The sequence below is a fragment of the Macrobrachium nipponense genome, chromosome 41 (assembly GCF_015104395.2).
Source record: "Macrobrachium nipponense isolate FS-2020 chromosome 41, ASM1510439v2, whole genome shotgun sequence".
In the NCBI taxonomy this organism is placed as follows: domain Eukaryota; kingdom Metazoa; phylum Arthropoda; class Malacostraca; order Decapoda; family Palaemonidae; genus Macrobrachium; species Macrobrachium nipponense.
In genome coordinates this window covers 35,969,617-35,991,174 of record NC_061102.1, presented here as the reverse complement: position 1 = coordinate 35,991,174, position 21,558 = coordinate 35,969,617, and the positions used below count along the sequence as shown (strand labels likewise).

General features: G+C 45.1%; 1 protein-coding gene across 1 annotated transcript in view; it reads right to left on the bottom strand.

The window, feature by feature from the left end:
• The window catches only part of LOC135212824 (uncharacterized), a 102,857-nt gene extending 101,862 nt beyond the window's left edge, over window positions 1-995 (bottom strand). The window contains exon 1 of the mRNA XM_064246595.1: window positions 893-995. Within this exon, the coding sequence (XP_064102665.1) occupies window positions 893-995 (103 nt within the window). The remainder of the gene's footprint in view (window positions 1-892) is intronic.
• Window positions 996-21,558: the final 20,563 nt, after the last annotated feature.

Below are 21,558 nucleotides of genomic sequence, written 5' to 3'. Positions count from 1 at the left end.
CAAAACAGAGCTATGAGGATCACTGATACATTCTCAAGTGACTGGAACTTTTGTAACACCTCCCTGATCATTCCTAAGGGTGGAAAGGCATAAAGTTTCTTGTGTGACCAGTCCAAGGGGATGGCATTCACTACCCATGCCGCTGGGTCCGGCACTGGTGAGCTATAAAGTGGAAGCAGGTGATTTTTGGTGGTTGCAAACAAGTCGATCATTGGTCTTCCCCACAACTTCCAAAGGTCTAGGAAGACTGCTGGATTCAGCATCCATTCTGTAGGGATGACCTGATTTTTGCAACCGAGTTGGTCTGCTAAAATACATTCATCCTGCCCTGGACAAACCTTCCAATCTTTTTCTAACTTTGAAAGGTAAGAAGACAGAACCCTCCATTGTTTTTCATCCCAGCCTATACACTCATTACAAGTTGAATCAATAGTGCAAACTTGACGCCTACATCTAACACTAACAGAATGGGAATCATACTTTGCTGAAGTTAACCGTGTATTGCAGCCTTTGCTGCAAAACAGACATTCGACTTACTAGAGTAGTTAATAAAAGTCAAATGAAAATGACAAAAGAATCAGAGTTCACCGGAGGTACTGGAAACTCTCAGCGAACGATGAAATCTAAACTCAAAGAAAGCTACAACTCACGACCTTCGTCAGAAGCTGGGAGAAATATAATTGAGCTTATTTGCCGAGTTGTTTACTTATTCCCCCGGTAAGTGGGCGGGGTACCAACCTACACCGAAACAAAAGAATTACTGTCGCGATTTTCAAATTTTAGCTACCGGTACTTAGAAATACTTAGCTATGTAATTATTTGGTAAGTTACTTAAACAAAACTCTTTGTTTGTTTACATCTACTACAACTGTAGTTTGTTTGATATCAATACCACTGAGTGCCCCTTCACCCTCTCCTAGAACTCCTGTAGTGCTAGAAATGCTGCTTTTGGTTCTAGCACGTTTATATGGAGTTCTCTGTCTTTCTGACTCCATTTTCTGAAAACATCTGATCCTCCATCTGAGCGGCCCAACCTTCAGGTGATGCATCTGAGAACAGCAGAAGATCTGGAGAGGGCTGTTGAAGGGGTAACCCTACTATCACATTGTTGTCTTCCAACCACCACAATAGATCTTTCCTCACCTCTGTTGACAACACTGGAATCTGCTCAAATGGATGATCTACACTTGATGACCAACCAAAACTCTTTCACCCTCCACTGTAAAGACCAAAGATGTAGTTTCCCCATGTGGACTGACTTCTCCCATGAACTTAGGATCCCTAGAACTACTTGCCACTGCTTTGCTGGTTGTGTTTCCTTTTCCTGGAAGGAATTCACTATTTCTTTGCATTTCTTTACCCTCTGATCTGAAAGGGAAGCTTTGGCCTTTACTGTGCCTATAATCATCTCTAAGTACACCAGCTTCTGACTGGGATCCAAAAATCGACTTCTGATTTACCACAATAACTATGCTGTGACAAAACTGGGACTTTGCTATCAACAGCCAATCATCCAGGTACTGCATTAATTTGATTCCCTGAGCACGAGCCCATGTCGTCAAGAGACATTGTCAATCCGAAACACAGAACTGTTCATTGAAAAACCTTTTCTGCCAGACTGAAGCGGAGAAACTTCCTGAAAGTGATGAATTGGAATTTGGAAATATGCATCCTTCAAGTCTATTGTCAGCAAAAAATCCTTGTCCCTGACTCCTACTAGAACTGTCCTTGGGTCTCCATTTAGTGTGTCATCCTCTTTATGAAAAGAATAAATGCTGACAGATCTATAACTGTTCTCCAATCTACATAGACCTTGGGGACAATGAAAATGCGGCTGTAAAATCCACCTGACGGGAGTACTATTTGCTATACAGCTCCCTTTGCCATCATCTTCACCACTTCTTGCAAAATAAGGAATTCTGAGACCCAGGAGTGTAAGAAAGGTGTGGTAATGGTTAATCCACCAGGGGTGGAGTAAAGTCAACTGGGATAACTCACTGCTCCCCTCCAAACCTCTGCCACATCTCCCAATGTCTCGCCAGGCATCACCCCTGCACTGGTGTGAATGAGTGGGAAGAGATGCCCAGTCTATCATCTCACACCCCTTCCTCTGCCCCTAATTGGCTCGATTGTGAAAGGGCTACTGAGGCAATTTCTCCCTTGATGAAGAAAGTCTTGCTGACTTGCGGGAGAGATTAAACCTCACTTCTCTCTTCTGTGGTGTTTTTTTTTATAAGTCTTATTTCATCAAGACAGTTTCCAGACAATTTACTAACTGCCTGTTCAACTAATCTATCATTGGTATCCATCCTTCTATGAATTACAGCTTCTATTATCTCCTTTGGTAACAGAAATTGCGACTAACATATCCCCATTCCAAACAGCTAACATAGCCACATCTACAGTACAGCTTATTTGGCCAATGCTGCATCCCTCCTCATGAACAGCATATTAGCCCATACGTTGGCAATCAAGTCTGTCAAATATAAAATCACTTTGGAACCTTACTAAAGCAATCTGATAAAGGTTGTTTCATCGACTAATCTCCTAGTTGACCGAAGACGTAATCTTTGCCAACACTGTTGACCAAAGGTCTAACCATGAAGCCATTTGAAAGATAGAAGCTATTGATTCCAATGTAGCAGCTTTTTGACAAGTAAGTGAGGGGCATTCCCTCTTCACCTGATCTAAGGTTAAGCCAAGTCTTAAATCTCACAACATCTAGACTGATCTGTTGTTCCTAGTAAATGAACAACTGGTGTAGCATAATATTTCCTATGTCTCAGCAACGGAGGTGGAAAGAACTTGAATAATCTATTTGATTGCAAAGATTATCCCTCCCAAAATCTCTACACTAACATGCTGCAACTCAGACTCTGCATGACTTAAGCATGTTATTGTCATGATACAATAAAGTTTTATGCATACTTACCTGGCAGATATATACTTAGCTATAGACTCCGTCGTCCCCGATAGAAATTCGAATTTCGCGGCACACTCTACAGGTAGGTCAGGTGATCTACCGCCCCGCCGCTGGTGGCGGGAATAGGAATCATTCCCGTTTTCTAAGACAGATTTTCTCTTCCACCTGTCTCCTGAGGGGAGGTCGGGTGGGCCATACACCGTATATATCTGCCAGGTAAGTATGCATAAAACTTTATTGTATTATGACAATAACATTTTTATGCATTCAACTTACCTGTCAGATATATACTTAGCTGATTGGCACCTTTGGCAGAGGGTAAGAGACAGCTAATCTACTGAAATAGACAGGAAACAACATATGTTGTAGGTAATAAAATTAAAAACCTTGATTCCTACCTGTGTTAGCGAAAGACTTCATGGCTACTGCCTAGGAGCCCGTATCGCTTCAAGAGCCTCAGCGAGGTAGTGACCTCATGCTAAGAGTTCTTGATGGTCTGTTACAGGGGTCTTACCCACTTACACTTCAGAACCTTAGGATCTTTGTCAATGGGGTCCTATCCACTTACATGACAAAACACCTTGCCTATTGGCATGATCATAGAGCACGACACTAATCCCGATCACCTGATCCTCATTGGGGTTAGTACTACGCGATTGAAAGGGAGTCATCCCCGAACATCCTTTCAAGCAACCCACAACTCAACAAACAATATCAAAACTAATTATTAAAATTATTAAAACAAATTTAAGGATCAGCGTCTGCTCCATTTCCCAGCATAGTATCCGCTGATACATAAGGTCCAAGAGCGAAACATTTATCGTATGTTATTCTAACATCCTTTAAATAGTGGGATGCAAATACTGAATTACACCTCCAATAAGTTGCTGCTAAAATGTTTTCTCATGGACATATTCTTCGTAAAGAAAGGAAGTTGCCACAGCCCGGACTTCGTGAGCTTTCACTCTCAGCAGCTTTAAAGAGTTCTCTTGGCAATTCCTATGAGCTTCGGTAATTACATTTCTGACAAAGAATGCCAGTGCGTTCTTTGACATCGGTCTCTTGGGTTTCTTACCGAACACCAAAGACCTTGTCGACATCCCTGAAGCTGTGTCTTCTTTTCTAAATAAAATTTTAAGGTCCTGACTGGGCAAAGGGACCGATCCAACTCTCTTCCTACCAGAGAAGAGAGTCCCTTGACTTCGAAACTTCTAGGCCAAGGTTTAGAAGGGTTCTCATTCTTTGCTAGGAAAAGATCCTGGAAAGAAATGACAGCCGAGTCTTTTCTAAATCCCACCCGAGAGTCCAAAGCATGCAATTCACTGATCCTCTTAGCAGTTGCTAGAGCCAACAGGAATATGCATTTGCTAGTAAGATCTCTGAATGAGATTTTATCTATAGGTTCGAACCTGTCCGACATCAAGAACTTTAGGACAACGTCCAGGTTCCAACTCGGGGGAATCGACGATCTCAATTTCTTAGTCTCGAAAGACCTGATGAGATCATGGAAAGAATCCTTATTATTCTCGAGATTCAGCCCTCTGTTTCTAAAAACAGCTGAGAGCATGCTCCTATATCCCTTGATAGTTGATACGGCCAATTTGGATTCTTCTCTCAAGAAGAGGAGAAAATCCGCGATTTCGGTTACAGAGGTATTGGAAGAGGACAGCTTCTTCGACCTACACCATCTACGGAAAAAACTTCCCACTTCGATTGGTAGACCCGCAGGGTAGAGGCTCTGCGGGCTCTAGCAATTGAAGTTGCCACTTTCTTGAAAAGCCTCTCGCTCTGACCAGTCTTTCGATAGTCGAAAGGCAGTCAGGGAGAGACTTTGGATGTTTTTGTGGAACCTCTCGAAGTGGGGTTGTCTGAGCAGATCTGCCTGTCTGGTATTAAAGATCTGGGGAAGTCCACCGTCCATTCCAGTACCTCTGTGAACCAGATTCGGGAAGGCCAAAAGGGAGCAATTAGTCATCATTCTCATTCCTTCCGATGCCACAAATTTCCTTACTACTTCCCCCAGCAATTTGAATGGGGGAAAGGCGTATGCATCTATGCCTGACCAATCCATGAGGAAGGCATCGATCGCTGTGGCTCTGGGATCTTCTTCTAGCAAGCAGAAGTTGTCTATTTTCCTGGAGAGGAACGTGGCAAACAGGTCGATCTGGGGTCTCCCCCAGAGTGACCATATTTGTCTGCAGACTCCTGAGTGGAGCATCCACTCTGTCGGGAGAACCTGGTTCTTTCTGCTCAACCTGTCTGCCCTTAGGTTTTTTACTCCTTGGACAAACCTTGTACGCAGAATAATGCCCCGTTCCTCTGTCCAGGTTAATAGAGCTCTCGCTATTTCGTTCAGAGAGAAAGAGTGAGTGCCCCCTTGATTCCGGATGTAAGCCAGAGCTGTGGTGGTTGTCGGAATGAACTTGAACTACCACCCTCTGACTTCCGCTTCGGGAAGTATTCCAGGGCTAGATGAATTGCCAGGAGTCCTTCGCATTGATTGTGCAGCCGTAGTTTTGTTGTCTGGTCCAAATAACCCTGCTACTTCCTTTGGACCCAGTGTTGCTCCCCAACCTGTTTCCCGAGGATCGGAAAACAACACTCGGTGAGGGTTCCGAATCAAGAGGGACACCCCTTCGTTTCCTTGTTTAATGGGGTTAACCACCACTTTAGGTCGGATTTTATCCCCTGTTGGATGGGAAAAACGTCTGACAAGTCTCCTGTCTTTTGACTCCACATCCTCTTTAGATAAAATTGCAGAGGTCTGAGATTTAATCTTCCCAGGGAAATGAACTGCTCTAACGAGGAAAGGGTGCCCACAGCAGACTGAGCCATTCCCTCGCCGAGGTCCGTTCTTTCCCTAAGAAGTTCGAGATCTTTCTAAGCCTCGAGTAATTCTGTCTTGAGATGGAAACGCCCGAAAACCCCGAGAATCCATCTGTATCCAGATAGACTATGTTCTGTCTGGGGATCAATTGTGATTTCTCGAGGTTCCACGAGCAGTCCCAGAGATTTTGTCAAGTTCAAAGTCTTTCTCCAAGTCCTTCAAGCACTGAATTTCCGATTTTGCTCTTATTAGCCAATCGTCCAGATAAAGGGATATATTTATCCCCTCTAGATGTAGCCATCTCGCAACATTCATCATTAGCCTCGTGAACACTTGAGGGGCCGTTGAAAGGCCGAAGCATAGGGCTCTGAATTGGTATACTTTCCCCCGCATCATGAATCGGAGATATTTCTTCGATGATGGATGCAGGGGACATGAAAGTATGCATCTTGTAGATCTAAGGAGACCATCCAATCTCCTGGACGAAGAGCCGCAAGAACCGATTTTGATGTTTCCATAGAGAACTTTGTGTTCTCCACAAATCGGTTCAATGCGCTCACATCCAGGACCGGTCTCCACCCTCCCGAGGATTTCGGAACCAGAAAAAGACGGTTGTAGAATCCTCGGGAATGCGGATCCCGAACCACTTCGATGGCCTCCTTTTGCAACATCTGTTCTACCAGTTGCAATAATGCTTCTTTCTTGGCAGCGGGGTCCCTGTATTGGGCTGACAGTTCCCTCGGGTTCGTAGTCAAGGGAGGTCTGTCTCGAAAGGGGATCATATATCCCTTTGTTACCACGGAAAGGGACCAAATTTCTGCCTGTCTCCGAGCCCATTCTTCGGAAAATTTCCGAGTCTGGCTCCTACCGGTGCTTGAAGGACTGTTGTCTCATTTCGCTCTCTTGACAGGTCTGAAGGAAGACCTACCTCTCTCTGCACTCCTCTCTTCTTAAAAGAGGGTCTGGCCGAGGTACTCCCTCGAAAGGGCTGTTGAGGAGCCCGAGTCTCTCTCTTAATAGGGACCCGAAGTCCTGCGATTTCTTTGCAGATTGGGCCAAGAGATCTTGTGTGGGCCTGCCTTTTCTGTCAAAAGAATGAGAAATATCTTTTACTAGATTTGAAGGAAACAATTGGTCCGACAGAGGAGGGCATACAGAAGAGATGACCTCTGAGTAGGAGTAACTGCTTTCGTCAGAAAAGAGCTAAATAAGACTCTCTTCTTCAGAATACCAGTTCCAAACAGAGAGGCCACCTCTCCTGATCCATCCTGAACTGCCTTGTCCATACAGGAAAGGACACTATGAAGGACTTCTGGACCTAAGAGATTCCTTTCTCTTGTGTCTTTTTGGCCAACACCCCAAGGGACCAGTCTAAGAAGTTAAAAAACTTCTAAGACATTAAACAATCCCTTGAGGAGATGGTCCATCTCGAAGTCCCCCATGTGATCTTTGCTGATGACAAGGCTTGTCTCCTAGACGAATCCACCAGATTCGAAAAATCTGCTTCGGCATGGACGGGAGAGCTAGACCCCGTGGTTTGCCCTTCTCTCGTACCAAATTCCCTTCTTTCCTGATAGTCTGGAAGGAGGGCAGGTAAAGACTGTCTTCCCCGCCTTCTCCTTGGATTCCAACCAATTTCCTACGAATCAGAGAGCCTTGTTCATGGAAATGGTTGGCTTCATTTTAATAAAAGATGATTGTTTCGGGATCTTCGTGCTTGTAAATAAGGACCTTGGAGAAGGAGGAGCAGTCGGGCTTAAAGAGTCCCCAAACTCTTGAAGTAAGAGGGCTGCAGCGTCTTGTAACTGACAAACCCGGAGCCGAGTGATCTTCAGAGTCCGAAATCTCTTCCAAATCCAATTCCGAAGAGGATTGTTTATTTCCAGCAGGAGACTGGCCTCTTGCAACATCCACCCCACTCTCGAAGAACGACGACCGCCTGTGCGATAACTTGCATCCCTACGAGATAGGTTGATCCTGCAAAACGACCTTATCCTTCTCCTGGCAAGAGCGATGGCCGCTTGTGCGACACCTTTCTCTGTCAGACGAAGGATGTCCTCTCCTATCGCTTCTCCGGAACCACCTATGTCCTGACAAGGAATACGGCCGCTTGTGCGACAACTAGAGTCCTTGTCAGGTAAAGGTTTATCCTTCCGAAAGCCAAACAAATCTTCCTGGCTTAATTGTCTTTTGGAAGAAGTCCGTCTCTTATTTGTCACTTGTGGCTCATTGCGCCGGGTTGGCGCTCGTGATTCCTTGCGCCAAGCTGGCGCTTCTGGCGCATCTGGCGCTACTGGCGCATTTCGGCAGGGTGGCGCTTCTGGCGCATCTGGCGCCTCTGGCGCTTTTCTGGCGCCATTTCGCCAGGCTGGCGCTTCTGGCGCATATGGCGCATCTGGCGCTTCTGGCTCTTCTGACTCGTATGGAGTCTCAAACGATCTGCCGCATCTGGCGCATTGCGCCAGGTTGGCGTTTTTGGCGCATTCTTATTACTCCTCTGAGTATAAAGCCGAAACTTCCGTTTCTTCTTCCTTCCCTTCGTCTTCTTTATAGGAAGGAAAGAGTCCTTTCTCCTGGGAGTTTCCTTAGTAAAAACTCCTACTAAGGCCGAAAAGTTGCTCCTGCACATTTAGAATAATTTTTCGCAGCCGCATTCTCTTTTCCTTCCCTGATTCAGGTGAGGGATGTCTAGAAGCGGAAGGAAACTCCGATTTCCGTTTAGGAACCAATCTCCTTTTCTTCTTCTCACAAGGTGATAGATCGGAGAAAAGCTCAGGGCTTGAATCCAAAGTTGGGAGCCTTCCAACTTCTCTTTAAGGGGCGTGACAGTTCATCAGAACTCCATCCCCTTACATTCGGTGAAGAATCTGACGAAAAAAAGAAAAAAACACTTCTTTAGGATGCTTTTTTCGATAGCGATCTGGCAGTTCGGGTCGTCAACAGAATCTGCGAGGGGACGCCTGATCGTGGGGATTCTCCGTAAACCTCCGTTACGGCTTTCGACATTCCTTCTCCCTCTGGGCCTGTGAGCTTGGAAGAGGTCTAGGCCTGAGCGAGACAGAGCGATCAGACGCACCCTCCACTGCACTAAGGACACTTAATTCACTATCACTGTGCTTACCTTTCAACGTCAGCATTTGACTTTCCATCCTTTGTAGCGCAGCTTTAAGATCTGCAATTTCGTTGCCGGATTTGCAGTCTTAGTTACTAGAGGAAGAAGATAGAGGTTTAGGGTAGGTGTTAATTTAATAGGCTCGTTAGAGCGAGACCTACTTACACTTTCTGGGAGGAAGCCTTCTAGCATATCCATATAATTTAATTCCTTAAATATGAATTTAAATTTAAATTCTTCATTCTCCTCATTCATATACACATTCATCACAGGTGTTAGAAATTGAACATTCATTCTTCTACACCCTTACAAACTGTGTGAGGTCTACCGAAGCTTTCGGTTAGCCTCACCATGCATCCCTCATTTACACACTGTCCTTCTACCGTTAAAGCTAGAATCCGACATCATGAGAAATATCCAAAACCAAGTCCAAAAAAACAGTCCACGAAAGAGTTATGCCAAACCAAAGATCCAATACGTCACCAAAATAACCTCGCTTAGAAGATCAATAGCGATGAAAAAAAACACGGAAATCAAATCAGGAGTAACAACAACAATGTTGCTGTCACGGCCGATAGAGAAAATGACATTTTTATAATAATATAAAGTTTCACTTATACTTACCCGGTGGTTACATATAGCTGTTCGTCTCCTGACGTACACGGCAGAATTGAAATTCGCGGTAGCGCTAATGGTTTGACAGGTGAATCCCTACTACGTCCTCTACCGGGTGGTACCGGGAACCATTCCAACAATAAATCAGAAGTTTCATGGCCTACCTGTCCATATGAGGGGAGGAGGGCGGGCTTCGTTATGTAACCACCGGGTAAGTTAATGTGAAACTTTATATTATTATAAAAATGTTCATTTTCAACTTATATAACTTACCCCGGTGGTTACATATAGCTGATTGACACATTTAGGTGGTGGGGACAATGGCAGCTAAAATAACAACTGTTGGAATTATCCGAAGATATAGGTTTCCACTTAACCTTTAAAGACCGCTGACTCAGGTGGGTTACTGCCTCTGTAGTCTGCTGGCCCATTTATTGTACCGAGGAATATTATGGATCCGTGCGTCGGACACAATAATAAGTACTTGCCGTGAGGCCGTGACCGTAACGGACAAGAATATAATGCCCCTGCTCAGGGCTTCAGTACAAATCACCACAAAATACAATGAAAAACGAGGGATCACCACAACCGTTTAAGAAATACACCAGACATTCAAGACAAAATATACTCAAAAAACTCCCTGTATCTTCAGACAACCTTAAATACAAAAAACATAATCAAGGAGAAAAGTTAGTGAGGATGGGATACATCCTTCTCTCCCTCCCACCCAATACCGTGTCAGTCAACAATGAATGGCCCAATGTACTGCAATTTTCATATGTGGTTGCAAATCTGTCAGATAATGAGATGCGAAGACAGAATTGCTTCTCCAATAGTAGATTTAATAATGTCTTTCAAAGACAGATTACGTCTAAAGGCCATAGACGTTAGACACTGCTCCTGTCATGAGCTTTGACTTTAAACACTTTTGATATCTGAGTCCTGACATTGTCCGTGTGCCTCAGAAAAATCAAATTCTTTTAAAAAGAAGGAGAGCGCATTTTTAGAAAGATGACGAGAAGGATCTTTCACTGAACACCACAGGTTTATCACTCTTACCAATCTTATTACCTTTGGTCCTTTGCACATAATGTCTAAGTGCTCTCACTGGACAGAGAAGAACATTCAGGCTCATTAGGCCCCACTAACTCCGAAATGCTTCTTTATAGAGAAAGAACGAGGCCAACCAAGGACGTGGAGGGATTTTTCATTCTTAGCCAAAAAAAACCCCAGCATTGATGAGCAAATGGCATTGCCCTTAGCGAATCCAACTCTCTTATCAATAGCATGCAGCTCACTGATCTTCTAGCTGATGCTAAAGCACAAAGAAAAAGGGTCTTCCTGGTCAGATCTCTAAAAGAACTAGAGGAGATCGGTTCGAATCTATCTGACATCAGCCATTTAAGAACTACATCCAGGTTCCAAGCTACTGTTCTTGACTCCTTTGTCTTGGTCGTATCAAAGGAACGAATCAGGTCCTGAGAGGTCTTGATATTAGAAATGTCTAATCCCTCGATGTCCGAACACAGAAGACACATAGCTCTATAACCCCTAATCGTCTGGGTAGAAAGCTTCTTCTTCTCACGAAGAAAAAGAAGGAAGTAGCTAAACTGAGCTATAGAGGTCTTAGAAGACGAAATCCTTCTTCTTTTGCACCAAGCTCTGAATTGGACCCACTTAGCTTGGTACACTCGAGCAGTAGGATGCTCTCTGGGTCTAGCAATAGCCCTTGAAGCTCTCTTTGAAAACTCCTCTCTTTCTGAGGAGATGCTCGATCAGTCTGAAGGCGACTAGTCGAAGAGCGGACAAGTTGTGATGGAACCTCAGAAAGTGGGGGCTGTCTGAGTAGATCCTTTCCTTACGGTAACTCTCTCGGAAAGTCCGTCAACAGCAGTAGTAGATCCGGAAACCATTCCTGGCCGGCCAAAAGGGGGCTATCAGAGTCATCCTGACGTTCTGATGACCTCTGAACTTTGCCAGAAACTAATCTTAGCATTTTGAAAGGTGGAAAGGCATGGGTACAGATCCAGATTTTTGACCAGTCCAGAAGCATGGCATCCACTGTAAACGCCTCCTCGTCTGGAACTGGGGCGCAATACAGTGGTAGGACGAGCCTGTCTTGTTTGTGCGAAGAGGTCCAACTGAGGATCTATCCCCCAAAGCCCCAAAGCTTCTTGCATATTTGAGGATGTAACGTCCACTCTGTGGAGAGGACTTGTCCTCTCCTGCTGAGAATGTCGCCTTTACATTCTTTCGAGCTTGAATAAATCTTGTGCTCAAGACAACCTGTTCTCTTTCCGCCCAAATGAGTAGGTCTCTCGCCGCCTCGCACAGAGAGAACGAGTGTGTCCCCCCCCCCCCCTGTTTTTTTGATGTAAGAGAGAGCCGTGTGTTGTCTGCTTGAACCAGCACTACTTTCCCTCTACCTCTGTCTTGAAGTGCATTAGAGCCAAATGAATCGCCTTCAACTCTTTAGATTTAGTGCCAGGTTGTTTTTTTTCTCTGATGAATCTGCCAAAGTCCCGACACTTCCTTTCTCCCCAGAGTAGCTCCCCACCCTTTGTCCGATGCGTCTGACAAAAGAGTAAGGTTGGGGCTCAACTGGCTTAGAGACAAGCCTTCCTCTAGCCTTCCTTCTGATTTCCACCAAAGTAGGTTCCTGTTTGATTCCTTCCGAGATGGGGAACACGAAGGAGTCTGGAACTTCTTCCTTGTTTCCACTTCTGCTTCAAGTAAAATTGAAGTGGTTCCTCATGTTGAGCCTGCCCAGACTTACAAATTGCTCTATTGAAGCCAAGGTTCCTAAAAGGCTCATCCACTGATTTGCCGGAGCAAGTTTGTCTGACGAGAAATTCGTCTATTTTGTTCAGGCATGAGTCGATCCTTTGGCGAGACGGAAAAGCCTGAAAAGAAACTGAATTCAGTCTCACTCCTAAATAAACTATCCTTCCTGAGAAGGAGTGAGACATGACTTTTCCTTGTTTACTAACAAACCTAGGCTTTCCGTCATCCTTAAAGTCTTTTGTAGGTCTCCACACACTTCTGTCTGGACCTTGTCCCTGAGAAGCCAATCGTCTAGATACATGGATATTCGTATCCCGTCTAGATGAAGCACTTTGCTACTGACGACACAGAACTCTGGTGAACACTTGTGGAGCTGTCGACAGGCCGAAGCAAGAGGGCCCTGAACTGATAAATGCGGCCCTGGAACACGAACTCTCAGGAATCTTCTCGATTCCGAATGAATCGGAATATGAAAATAAGCGTACGAAGGTCTATGGAAAACCAATCCAATCTCCAGGATGAAGAGCTGCTAAATACCGATTGGGTCGTTTCCATAGAAAACTTCGTCTTCAGGACAAAGACGGTTTCAGGGGCACTGACGTCCAAAACCGGTCTCCAACCCCCCGTGGCCTTCTTTACCAGGAAAGGCGATTGTAAAATCCTGGTTCCTGCGGAGAGTTCCACTACTCTATGGACCTCTTTGCCAGTAAGGCGAGAACATTCTTGATGGAGGGCAGCAATTTTTCGGAGTTCTCCGAGTAGGCTGACAAATTCACAGGAAAGATTCTGTGAGAGGGGGGTGCTTGATGAACGGAATGGTGTATCCTTCCTTCAGGACCGGACCGTCCAAGGATCCGCTCCGAGATGAAACCAGGTCTGCCAGAAAAGGTGTAATCTGGCTCCTACTGCTGTGTGGAGGACTACGAGGCCTACTTCTTGATGGAAGAGGGAGTGGTTTTAGAAGAGGCTCTACCTCTCCCACGAAACCTGGAGGAAGATCGAACGGGAGCTCTCCCTCGAAATGGTTTAGGAGCTTCCGTGGAGGGAGCACTCCGAGAAGCAGAAAGAAAGAACCGGAGCTATCTTCCTGGGCTTCTTCCACTGACTGTGATAAAAGATCCTGGGTCGCTTTTTGTGTTAAAGATTGAGCGATCTCGCTCACATCTCTTGCGGAAATAGGTGTTTCTTGTCCAAAGGAGGAGAAGAGCAAGGCAGATTCTGGTTTCGATGAAACCCCTTTCGACAAGAAGGAGCACCAAAAGCTGTCTCTTCTTCAACACTCCAGAGGCGAAAATGGCAGCGAGCTCCGAAGCTCCATCACAGATGCCTTTATCGATACAATCCAGTTACCGAGGCAAAATCCTTCAAACTGTCTCCTCCGAAAGTCCCAAATGACTGACTTTCCCTGGCCAGCGAAGCAATGGCCCAATCCAGGAAGCTAACAACTTCGAAACACGGAAAACACTCTTGCAAAGATGCTCCAGTTCATTTGTTGAAAATGAAAATCTTAGCAGTATTAAGGGTGCTCTGCGGGAAGAGTCCACGAGACTAGAAAAGTCTCCCTGAGCGGAGGCAGTCACACCCAGGGAAAATCTTCTCCAGTGTCATACCAGACACGGCTCCTTGACGAAAGTCTCGAAGGGGAAGAAGCAAAAAAACATTTTTCCCCTGGTTCCCATCTTCTCCAAAAGCCAAGCGGTTAACTTTCTTGATACGCTTTCTTAGCCGAAATCGAGAGACGGACGACTCCCCGTGAACGAGGACGTAGGAGTCAGGCTTACTGTCCTTTTTCCACTGCGAACTAGGAGAAAAAACTGGAACGGAAGGCGCAAAAGAATCTCCAAAGTTGTCAACGAAAGATCGTAAAAGGAGTTTTATACCCCGACAAATGCTTGTCTTTTCTGTAAGTCCTTCTCTTTCTTCCTCCAAGTCCCCGAAGCTTCCTTCGACGAAACTGGCGAACATTCCATCGGAAGAGGAATCCTGTTCGGCGAAGTCACACCCTGACGCGTCCGAGGAGTGTGAGAAAGAAACAGGAGAAGACGTCTGAGCCTGTACTGAGACGTATCCGGGCGGCTGAGCTGGCGGCTGGCGTTGGCGGCTGAGCTGGCGGCCGAGCCTGGCGGCTGAGGTGGCGCTCGAGCGAGAGCCTGACGTGGCGCCATAGACGGAGTCAGGAAAGGAGTCCCGAACCAGGCGCCTGAAGTGGCGTCTGAAGAGGAGTCACATGGATGAGTGTTTTTGAGCCTGAAGAGGCGACTGCAAAGGAGCCTGCGAAGAGGACTGCACAGTAGTCTGCAGGAAAGATGTAAGGCGGTCGGGGGAGCGCATTCGGGGGACGAAAGAGACTGCCAAAAAGCTCCAAGATACTGCCTAACTTGGCATTCATCTGTTCAAACACCGAAGGTTGAGGATCCACCGACGTAGAAGGCGCGGGAGGTGTAAGAAGGTGATCCACAAACACGTCGTTGGAGCCGCAGGAGTTATCGCTTGAGGAGGCTCATGGAGAAGGCTCCGAAGGGTGTGCGTGTTCGGGCTTCTCCAATTCTATGAGAGAAGGGCGATAATCGAAACCGCCGGAGAAAAGGCTTCAGGCTCCTCCCAAAAACTACAAGAAGGTTCGGCAGCCGCCACCTTCTTGGGAACCGCAGCAGGCGAAACATCCGCGCGACCTGTTCAGCGGTCTAGAAGTCTTATTACGCAACCTCTATAAGAGGAAAAACATCTGAACTAGAGTCACTTGACGAAAAACACTTCCTCGCAACACCTTTCCAATGGTGAGCGACAGCATCCTGGGATACGGACTACAGGATTGGCTTGAGGGGGCGGCTGCCTCGGGAGCAGGTCCCGCTCGCCTCCCTTCGGTTTTCGGCATGCCTCCTCTAGGATCTGGGGAGTTTGACAGGGGCCTAGACCTAGGAGAACGAACGGGCGAACAACCACCTCCGCCACTACACTTGCAACTAAGTAATTTATCACACTTAACTACCACTTCTTGCAGTCTCACCCATTTTCTGCATAGTGGTGGGAGGAGAGACAAATTTCGAGTCCATATCGCTCTTAATACTGACACGGGATCGGGATCGGGAGATACAGATTCGAGGGCAGAGCAACCACTACGGGGTTAATAGGAACAGGATTAATAGAATCAGAGGAATATCCTGGCTACTCACTAACTTAGAAGAAGATCTCTGTGAAGCCTTTCTGATTCTATCTTTTTTCTAACTTTCTATAATCTTTCCCAGTGCCTTCCACTCATGAGATGTTAGAGACTTACATTCTTCACACGTATTCTCAAAAGAACATTCACGTCCCCATACAACTAACACAAGTAGGAATGAGGATCAAGTGAAGCTTTAAGAAGTCTAGTCTTACACACTACTACACACCCATCCCTAACTGAACAGAGCCGGTGTCAGGACATCGTGAAGAATTCAAAATAATTGTCCTAAAAAGGACAACAATATCAAAACCAAAATAACTATAGCGCTATCAAAAAGATCAGTAAAACTCAAGGTACATCACCAAAAGGAGAAAACCAAGATGATCAAATCCAAATTCCAACCAGCAGAGGAAAACCGTGTTACCGGTTCCGACGGCAGGAAACTTCTGATTTATTGTTGGAATGGTTCCCGGTACCCGGGTAGAGGGCGGGAGTAGAGGGATCACCTGTCAAACCATTAGCGCTACCGCGAATTTCAAATTCTGCCGTGACGTCAGGAGACGACAGCTATATGTAACCACCGGATAAGTTATATAAGTGAAAATCTGTCTTAGAAAACGGGAATGATTCCTATTCCCGCTACCAGCGGCGGGGCGGTAGATCACCTGACCTACCTGTAGTGTGTGCCGCGAAATTCTAATTTCTATCGGGGACGACGGAGTCTATAGCTAAGTATATATCTGACAGGTAAGTTGAATGCATAAAAATGGTAATTCATACACACTTTTGCATCCTTTTATAGTCCCAATAGAGCTTCAATTCCAGTCGGAGCTATGCTGGAAGGAGTTTCAGACCTCCTTGAAAGATTATTGAATTGATGAATAAAGTCAAACCACCTCTGCATAAGAAGCCAGAAACATTCTGTTCGGCCACCAATGAAGGTAAATCAATCTTAGCAGCAGGCAAACATCCGTGGGATTCACAGTTGCCCAATCCTATGACCGCAGCACCTGTGTTCTCTGACAGCCGTTGCTGGCTAGTTCTTGAATAGCCACTATTCCTCCATGATGACGCCTCCCTCGAAGTAGAATGTTCGTCATTACTGTTTCTACTGTCATCAACAACAGTCGTTGGGGACCTTGACCTTGATCTTCCGGTCCCAGCCCGAGCCACCACTTCAACCCAGTTACCAACGCTGCATTACTCAACCTTTAAATTGGAGTGTTATTATCTTTCCTCCTTATGTTGAATGATCTTACAGGAGAGACTGGAACCTACTCCCCAGTCCTTGAAGATCGATGCATACCCTCTGTTGATTCTCTAAACAACCAAGGAGCATCCCCAAACGTCTTTCTCATCATGCTGGCAACGTACTCCTAGCTGCTTCCACCCTAGTGTCTGTCAATCTCTTCAGCCGCGACAACAAATCCAAATGACAGCCGCCATTTTGCTTTCTGGCACTAGCAACTACCTGGTGCACTTTGTTTCTGATAGGGATGTGACAGTCCTGGCTTGAAGATGAAGAAGAAATTAACCTTCTCTTAGCACGAGGGTCAGCCATGAAACCCTTATCCTCCAATGCTTGACCAATGCGCACACTCACATCATTGAATCTTGCGATGATGCTGAACTAGATGAAGAAGAAGAACCAGAACAAGACAATGATTTGCTTCTTTTCTTCTTGCCTGTCTTATTTATCTTCTCTTCCAAAGCTTGCAATTTCTCCATAAATGTGCATGCTACTGAGTCTGGAATCGTAGTTGTATCCACTGACACCAAAGATAGGAGAGTGGAAGTAGGCTGTGACATCAAGGTGGCTGCCAAGTTAGATTGTGACGTCAGTAAAGGAGTAGGCTGTGACATCACAGCGCTTTATGGAAGACGCTGCATAATACTGACGATATCCCTGCAGGGGCTGCAAAGTTAATTCCCAAATTCTATGACGTTGGAATCATATGCACCACTACAATTGCCCCCATAAACTGCAGACCAAGAGGAGGAGGGACACCCATAGACGGATGACCTGGAGGGAAGCGTGACGTCATATAGTATGAAAACCACCCACCCAAGGTTGGTACCCTTAATAGCCTAAAGTCGCCCACATCGCCTCTATTGTGTGTGTATCAAGAGCTGAAACATATGACAAAGATGGCGATGTTCCCCCTCTCCCTGCAAGGAAGGAAGGAGCATAATTAGGTACAAAACTGCCCAAACCCCTCTGATGCATCCTACGACAAATCATTGGAAGAACCCGAAGGGGTATGGGAAGCATCAAATACAAACGACAAAACATAAGGAATAGCATCATGTATAGTTGTAACAAAAGAAGCTGGAGACGCTTGGTCATCCAAAAAAAAAAAAATGACAGTGTCTCCTTTCTCCTGAAACTTTTTCACTGTTCCACCGACCAACAACAACAAATTGAACATGGATTAGCAATTGGCTCTCGTTCTAGGGTTTGGTCTCTGCTTGCTACCACAAAAGGGAAAGGGCTGCAAAGTCGACGACATTTTAGCCCTGGTAGAAGGAGCAGTACATATTGTGTAAGAACAATAAAATTTTTTATCCATTCTAGACTCGAGGCTGGCTATGGTGTCAAGACTGGAAGCATGGGAAACCTGTACTGGAGTATGTGACAATGAAGTAGGAGGACTGATAATAAGAGGGAAAGCAGACAAAAGTAGGGAAGAGACAGCAGATTTATTTGCTTCTACAGGCAAAGGAGTCGACTCTACACTTGATCTACTTTCGGCTCTAAGATCCGCCTTCCTCTTTCTATCCCTGCCCATTTTCTTTGAATCAGATTTTAAAATCCTCCACATCCGCTCATCACATCCTGGGCATTCAATGCACATTACCTCCCTATTACATTCCTGTCCTCTACACTTCAAGCACTTAGTGTGTGAATCATAACTAAGCTTACCATCTTAGTTTTGCAACCTTCAGTGCAAAATCTAACACCTGACGAGGTAAGTAAAGCAACTACTAAATGAATACTTCACCAAATAACTGGAAAACAAAAAAAGCAATGAAGTGAACTGCTGCAAGAACCACCAATGTAGATTGGGAGCCGGCAGAAAACAAATTGTTGGTCGTTTGTTCCCGAAAGTGGGCGGGTCCCATTCACCTACACTAACGATGGCAGCACCGCCGCCCAAATTTTAATTTTTTATTGCCGTGGTGGTAGGAAGCTTTCAGCTATGTAATTGCTTTGTAAGTCACTTATGTGACAATCAACAGTGCAGTAAAATAAAAACGAAGCCAAACAGCAGAGAGGTGAAGAGAACACGTCTTTCCTTGCTGAGGTTCTAAAGCAAAGTGGGTGCATACTGACTGGATGGGTGGGACTCTCGCACCTTATTTAAAAGTTGAACAGCTGTTTTCCAGCTGTGGTGAAGTTATTCCAATTCCTAGTAAAGGACCGATGGTTTGTACTATATCGACTAGGAACAAGTTAGGAAACAGACACCTACTACTACAAAACACTCTACCTACAAGAGATAAATCTCTGGTAGAAGCAGACCTCCACACTGGTGAACAGTATTCTAGTACAGGAAGTCCCCAGCTAATGGCAGGGGCTCCATTTCAGGATGAGTGCTGATGACCGATTTCAGGATGAGTGCTGATGACCGAAAATCATTGTTAACTGGAAAATCACAATAATTATGGTAATAATGGCATATATGGTGCCATAAGCACCAATTGGAACTGATAAACTGCTTACAAGTGTTGAAAATCACTTACCAATGCTGATAAACAGCCTACCGGCACTGAAAATCTGTTGCCAACATTGATAATCTAGTTAATGACGTCGTTAGGTAAGCACTAAAAAACCAAAACAATGTTAACTGATGCCTCCAATAAGCGGGGACTGCCTGAAAAGGTGGAATGTATGACCTAAAACAGGCTGCACTGATTTTATCACAGATGTACTAAATATATGAAGTCTTACAAACAATACCTAACTTTCTGTGACACTGCCGACACTTTCATTAGAAGTTTCTTAAAAGTAAGATGCAAGTCAAAAGTTACATCAAGAATAGTTAAAGCTTGAAACTCATTCAGCAGTCCAATCCACCTGAAGGGAAGAATGGGGTGGAAAACCCTTACGAGATCTGGTAATCAATTGTGATTTTGTTTTACCTAGCGTTCAGCCTCATACCCCACCAACTACTACATCATCCACGAAATCTGAGGGATCTACTTTCAGGAGGGTTTCCAAGACTGTCAGTGCATTTCCAATGCTGTGGCTCAAACAACTGAAGATGCTTCATTGGAAAAACAACTGAAGATGCTTCATTGGAAACAGTGCCATTTGACATAAAAAGAATGAGCACAAACTGTGAGCTGTGCTACTATTTATAGTCTTGCAGCTAATCGTTTGAGCTGTGGCATTGGAAACACACCTTTAGCCTCCTCTACTTCCTCAGAGAGAAAGAAAGGGCCAAATAAGACAAGAAGGAAGAGCTCAAAAAGGAGGCAGATGCACTAATTTCTTTACTACTACCTTACTTTGTCCAACTCTTCTTAGCTACAACAGCAGACATTGTCACAGCAGATAGTAGCTTTGGAGAAGTAAGGCCTGCGTTCAGTATACAACAGGGTATATCTGATATGGCAAAATAACTGCTACTAAAGGCCCAACACCAGCAACAGGAACAGGGACCACTCAGCTCAGACATACTATTAGGTGCAGCAAGCCACAAGCATGTGCTGCAGTCTCACCTGGGGAGAGATCAGCACATTCACCTAGGGCAGCACTGTCAGAGAGTACGTGTTGGCTGCCAAGTTTTCCACGCTTATCCATCTCGGACCAATACTGAGGAGGGCATGCTGAAGGAGCAAGGAGGGCCAAAGGAGAAAAAAAACTTTGTGGTGTCAAAGGCAGAGTATTATTGCCCCATCCTCTAGAAACATCACTGAATGTCTGCTAGCCTTTTGCCACTACAGTAGACCCTTGACTCACGAACGCATTGACCCACGTACAACTCGATCCCCGACCAAATGAAATTTTCATTATTAAAATGAAGTTTTTTATTGTATACTTACCGAACAATTATAGAGCCGTGATTTCCACGAGCGGCAGGATACTAAATTCAAATTTAGCGCGTCGGCGTCGCCAACACTGGTGGTGATGACGTCATCTCCCTCCACTCGCGGGAGAACCAGGTACAACTGCCCAGGTGAATCCAATTCTTTCTGCCCGTCCGTCCACCTAAGGGGAGGAGGGGTGGGTATAATCATAATTGTTCGGTAAGTATACAATAAAACTTCATTTTAATAATGAAAATTTCATTTTATTGTAGTGTCTACCGAACAATTATAGAGCTGATTACACATTTATGGGAAGGTGGATTCAGTGGACCACTAGTATTTTTAAATGGTTACATTTATTGCAATACCAGTAAACACTCAAGGTGTCTGTTGTACCTTACCTTGTAAGAGAGCTACAGCAGGACTGTTACTGCCTCTGGTCGGTGCTCTTCTTACTATTGTAGAGGAATTGGAATTTGACCAAAGTTAGCCTCTACAGGAGTGGGAATCCTTCCGTAGTTCAAGCGAGTCAAGGCTGACTGACGGAGGATAGTAACAACAAAGATTGCCCTTGCCCTGGGCTAAGACCAGAAATTCAATCATACAAAACATTTGTCACCAACACCATTTTATTTTAAAAAACATATACCCAACCATTGTAAAATCTGACCTAACAGACTGGTGAGTATCCCTATGTACTCATACCCCCAGCTTCCCTTGAACTCGACAACCTATTCAAGTGAAAAAGTTAGCATAGAGGGTGACGACCCCTGTGCGTTTCTCCCAACACCATGCCAGAAACCGCCACCGGACCTAACGTTTTACAACTCGAAAACCGTTTCTATCTCTTTGAGATAATGACTCGCAAAAACCGAATTCGATCTCCAGAACGTGCTCTGAAGAATCGAAGCTAAAGATAAATTCTTTCTGAATGCTAAAGAAGTTGCCACTGCTCTAACCTCGTGAGCTTTAAACTCCTCAGAACGGAAAGATTGTCGTTCTCGGACTGCGAGTGAGCTTCCCTGATAAGCTCTCTAATAAAGAACGATATAGCATTCTTAGAAAGAGGACGAGAGGGATTTTGAACCGAGGTCCAGAGC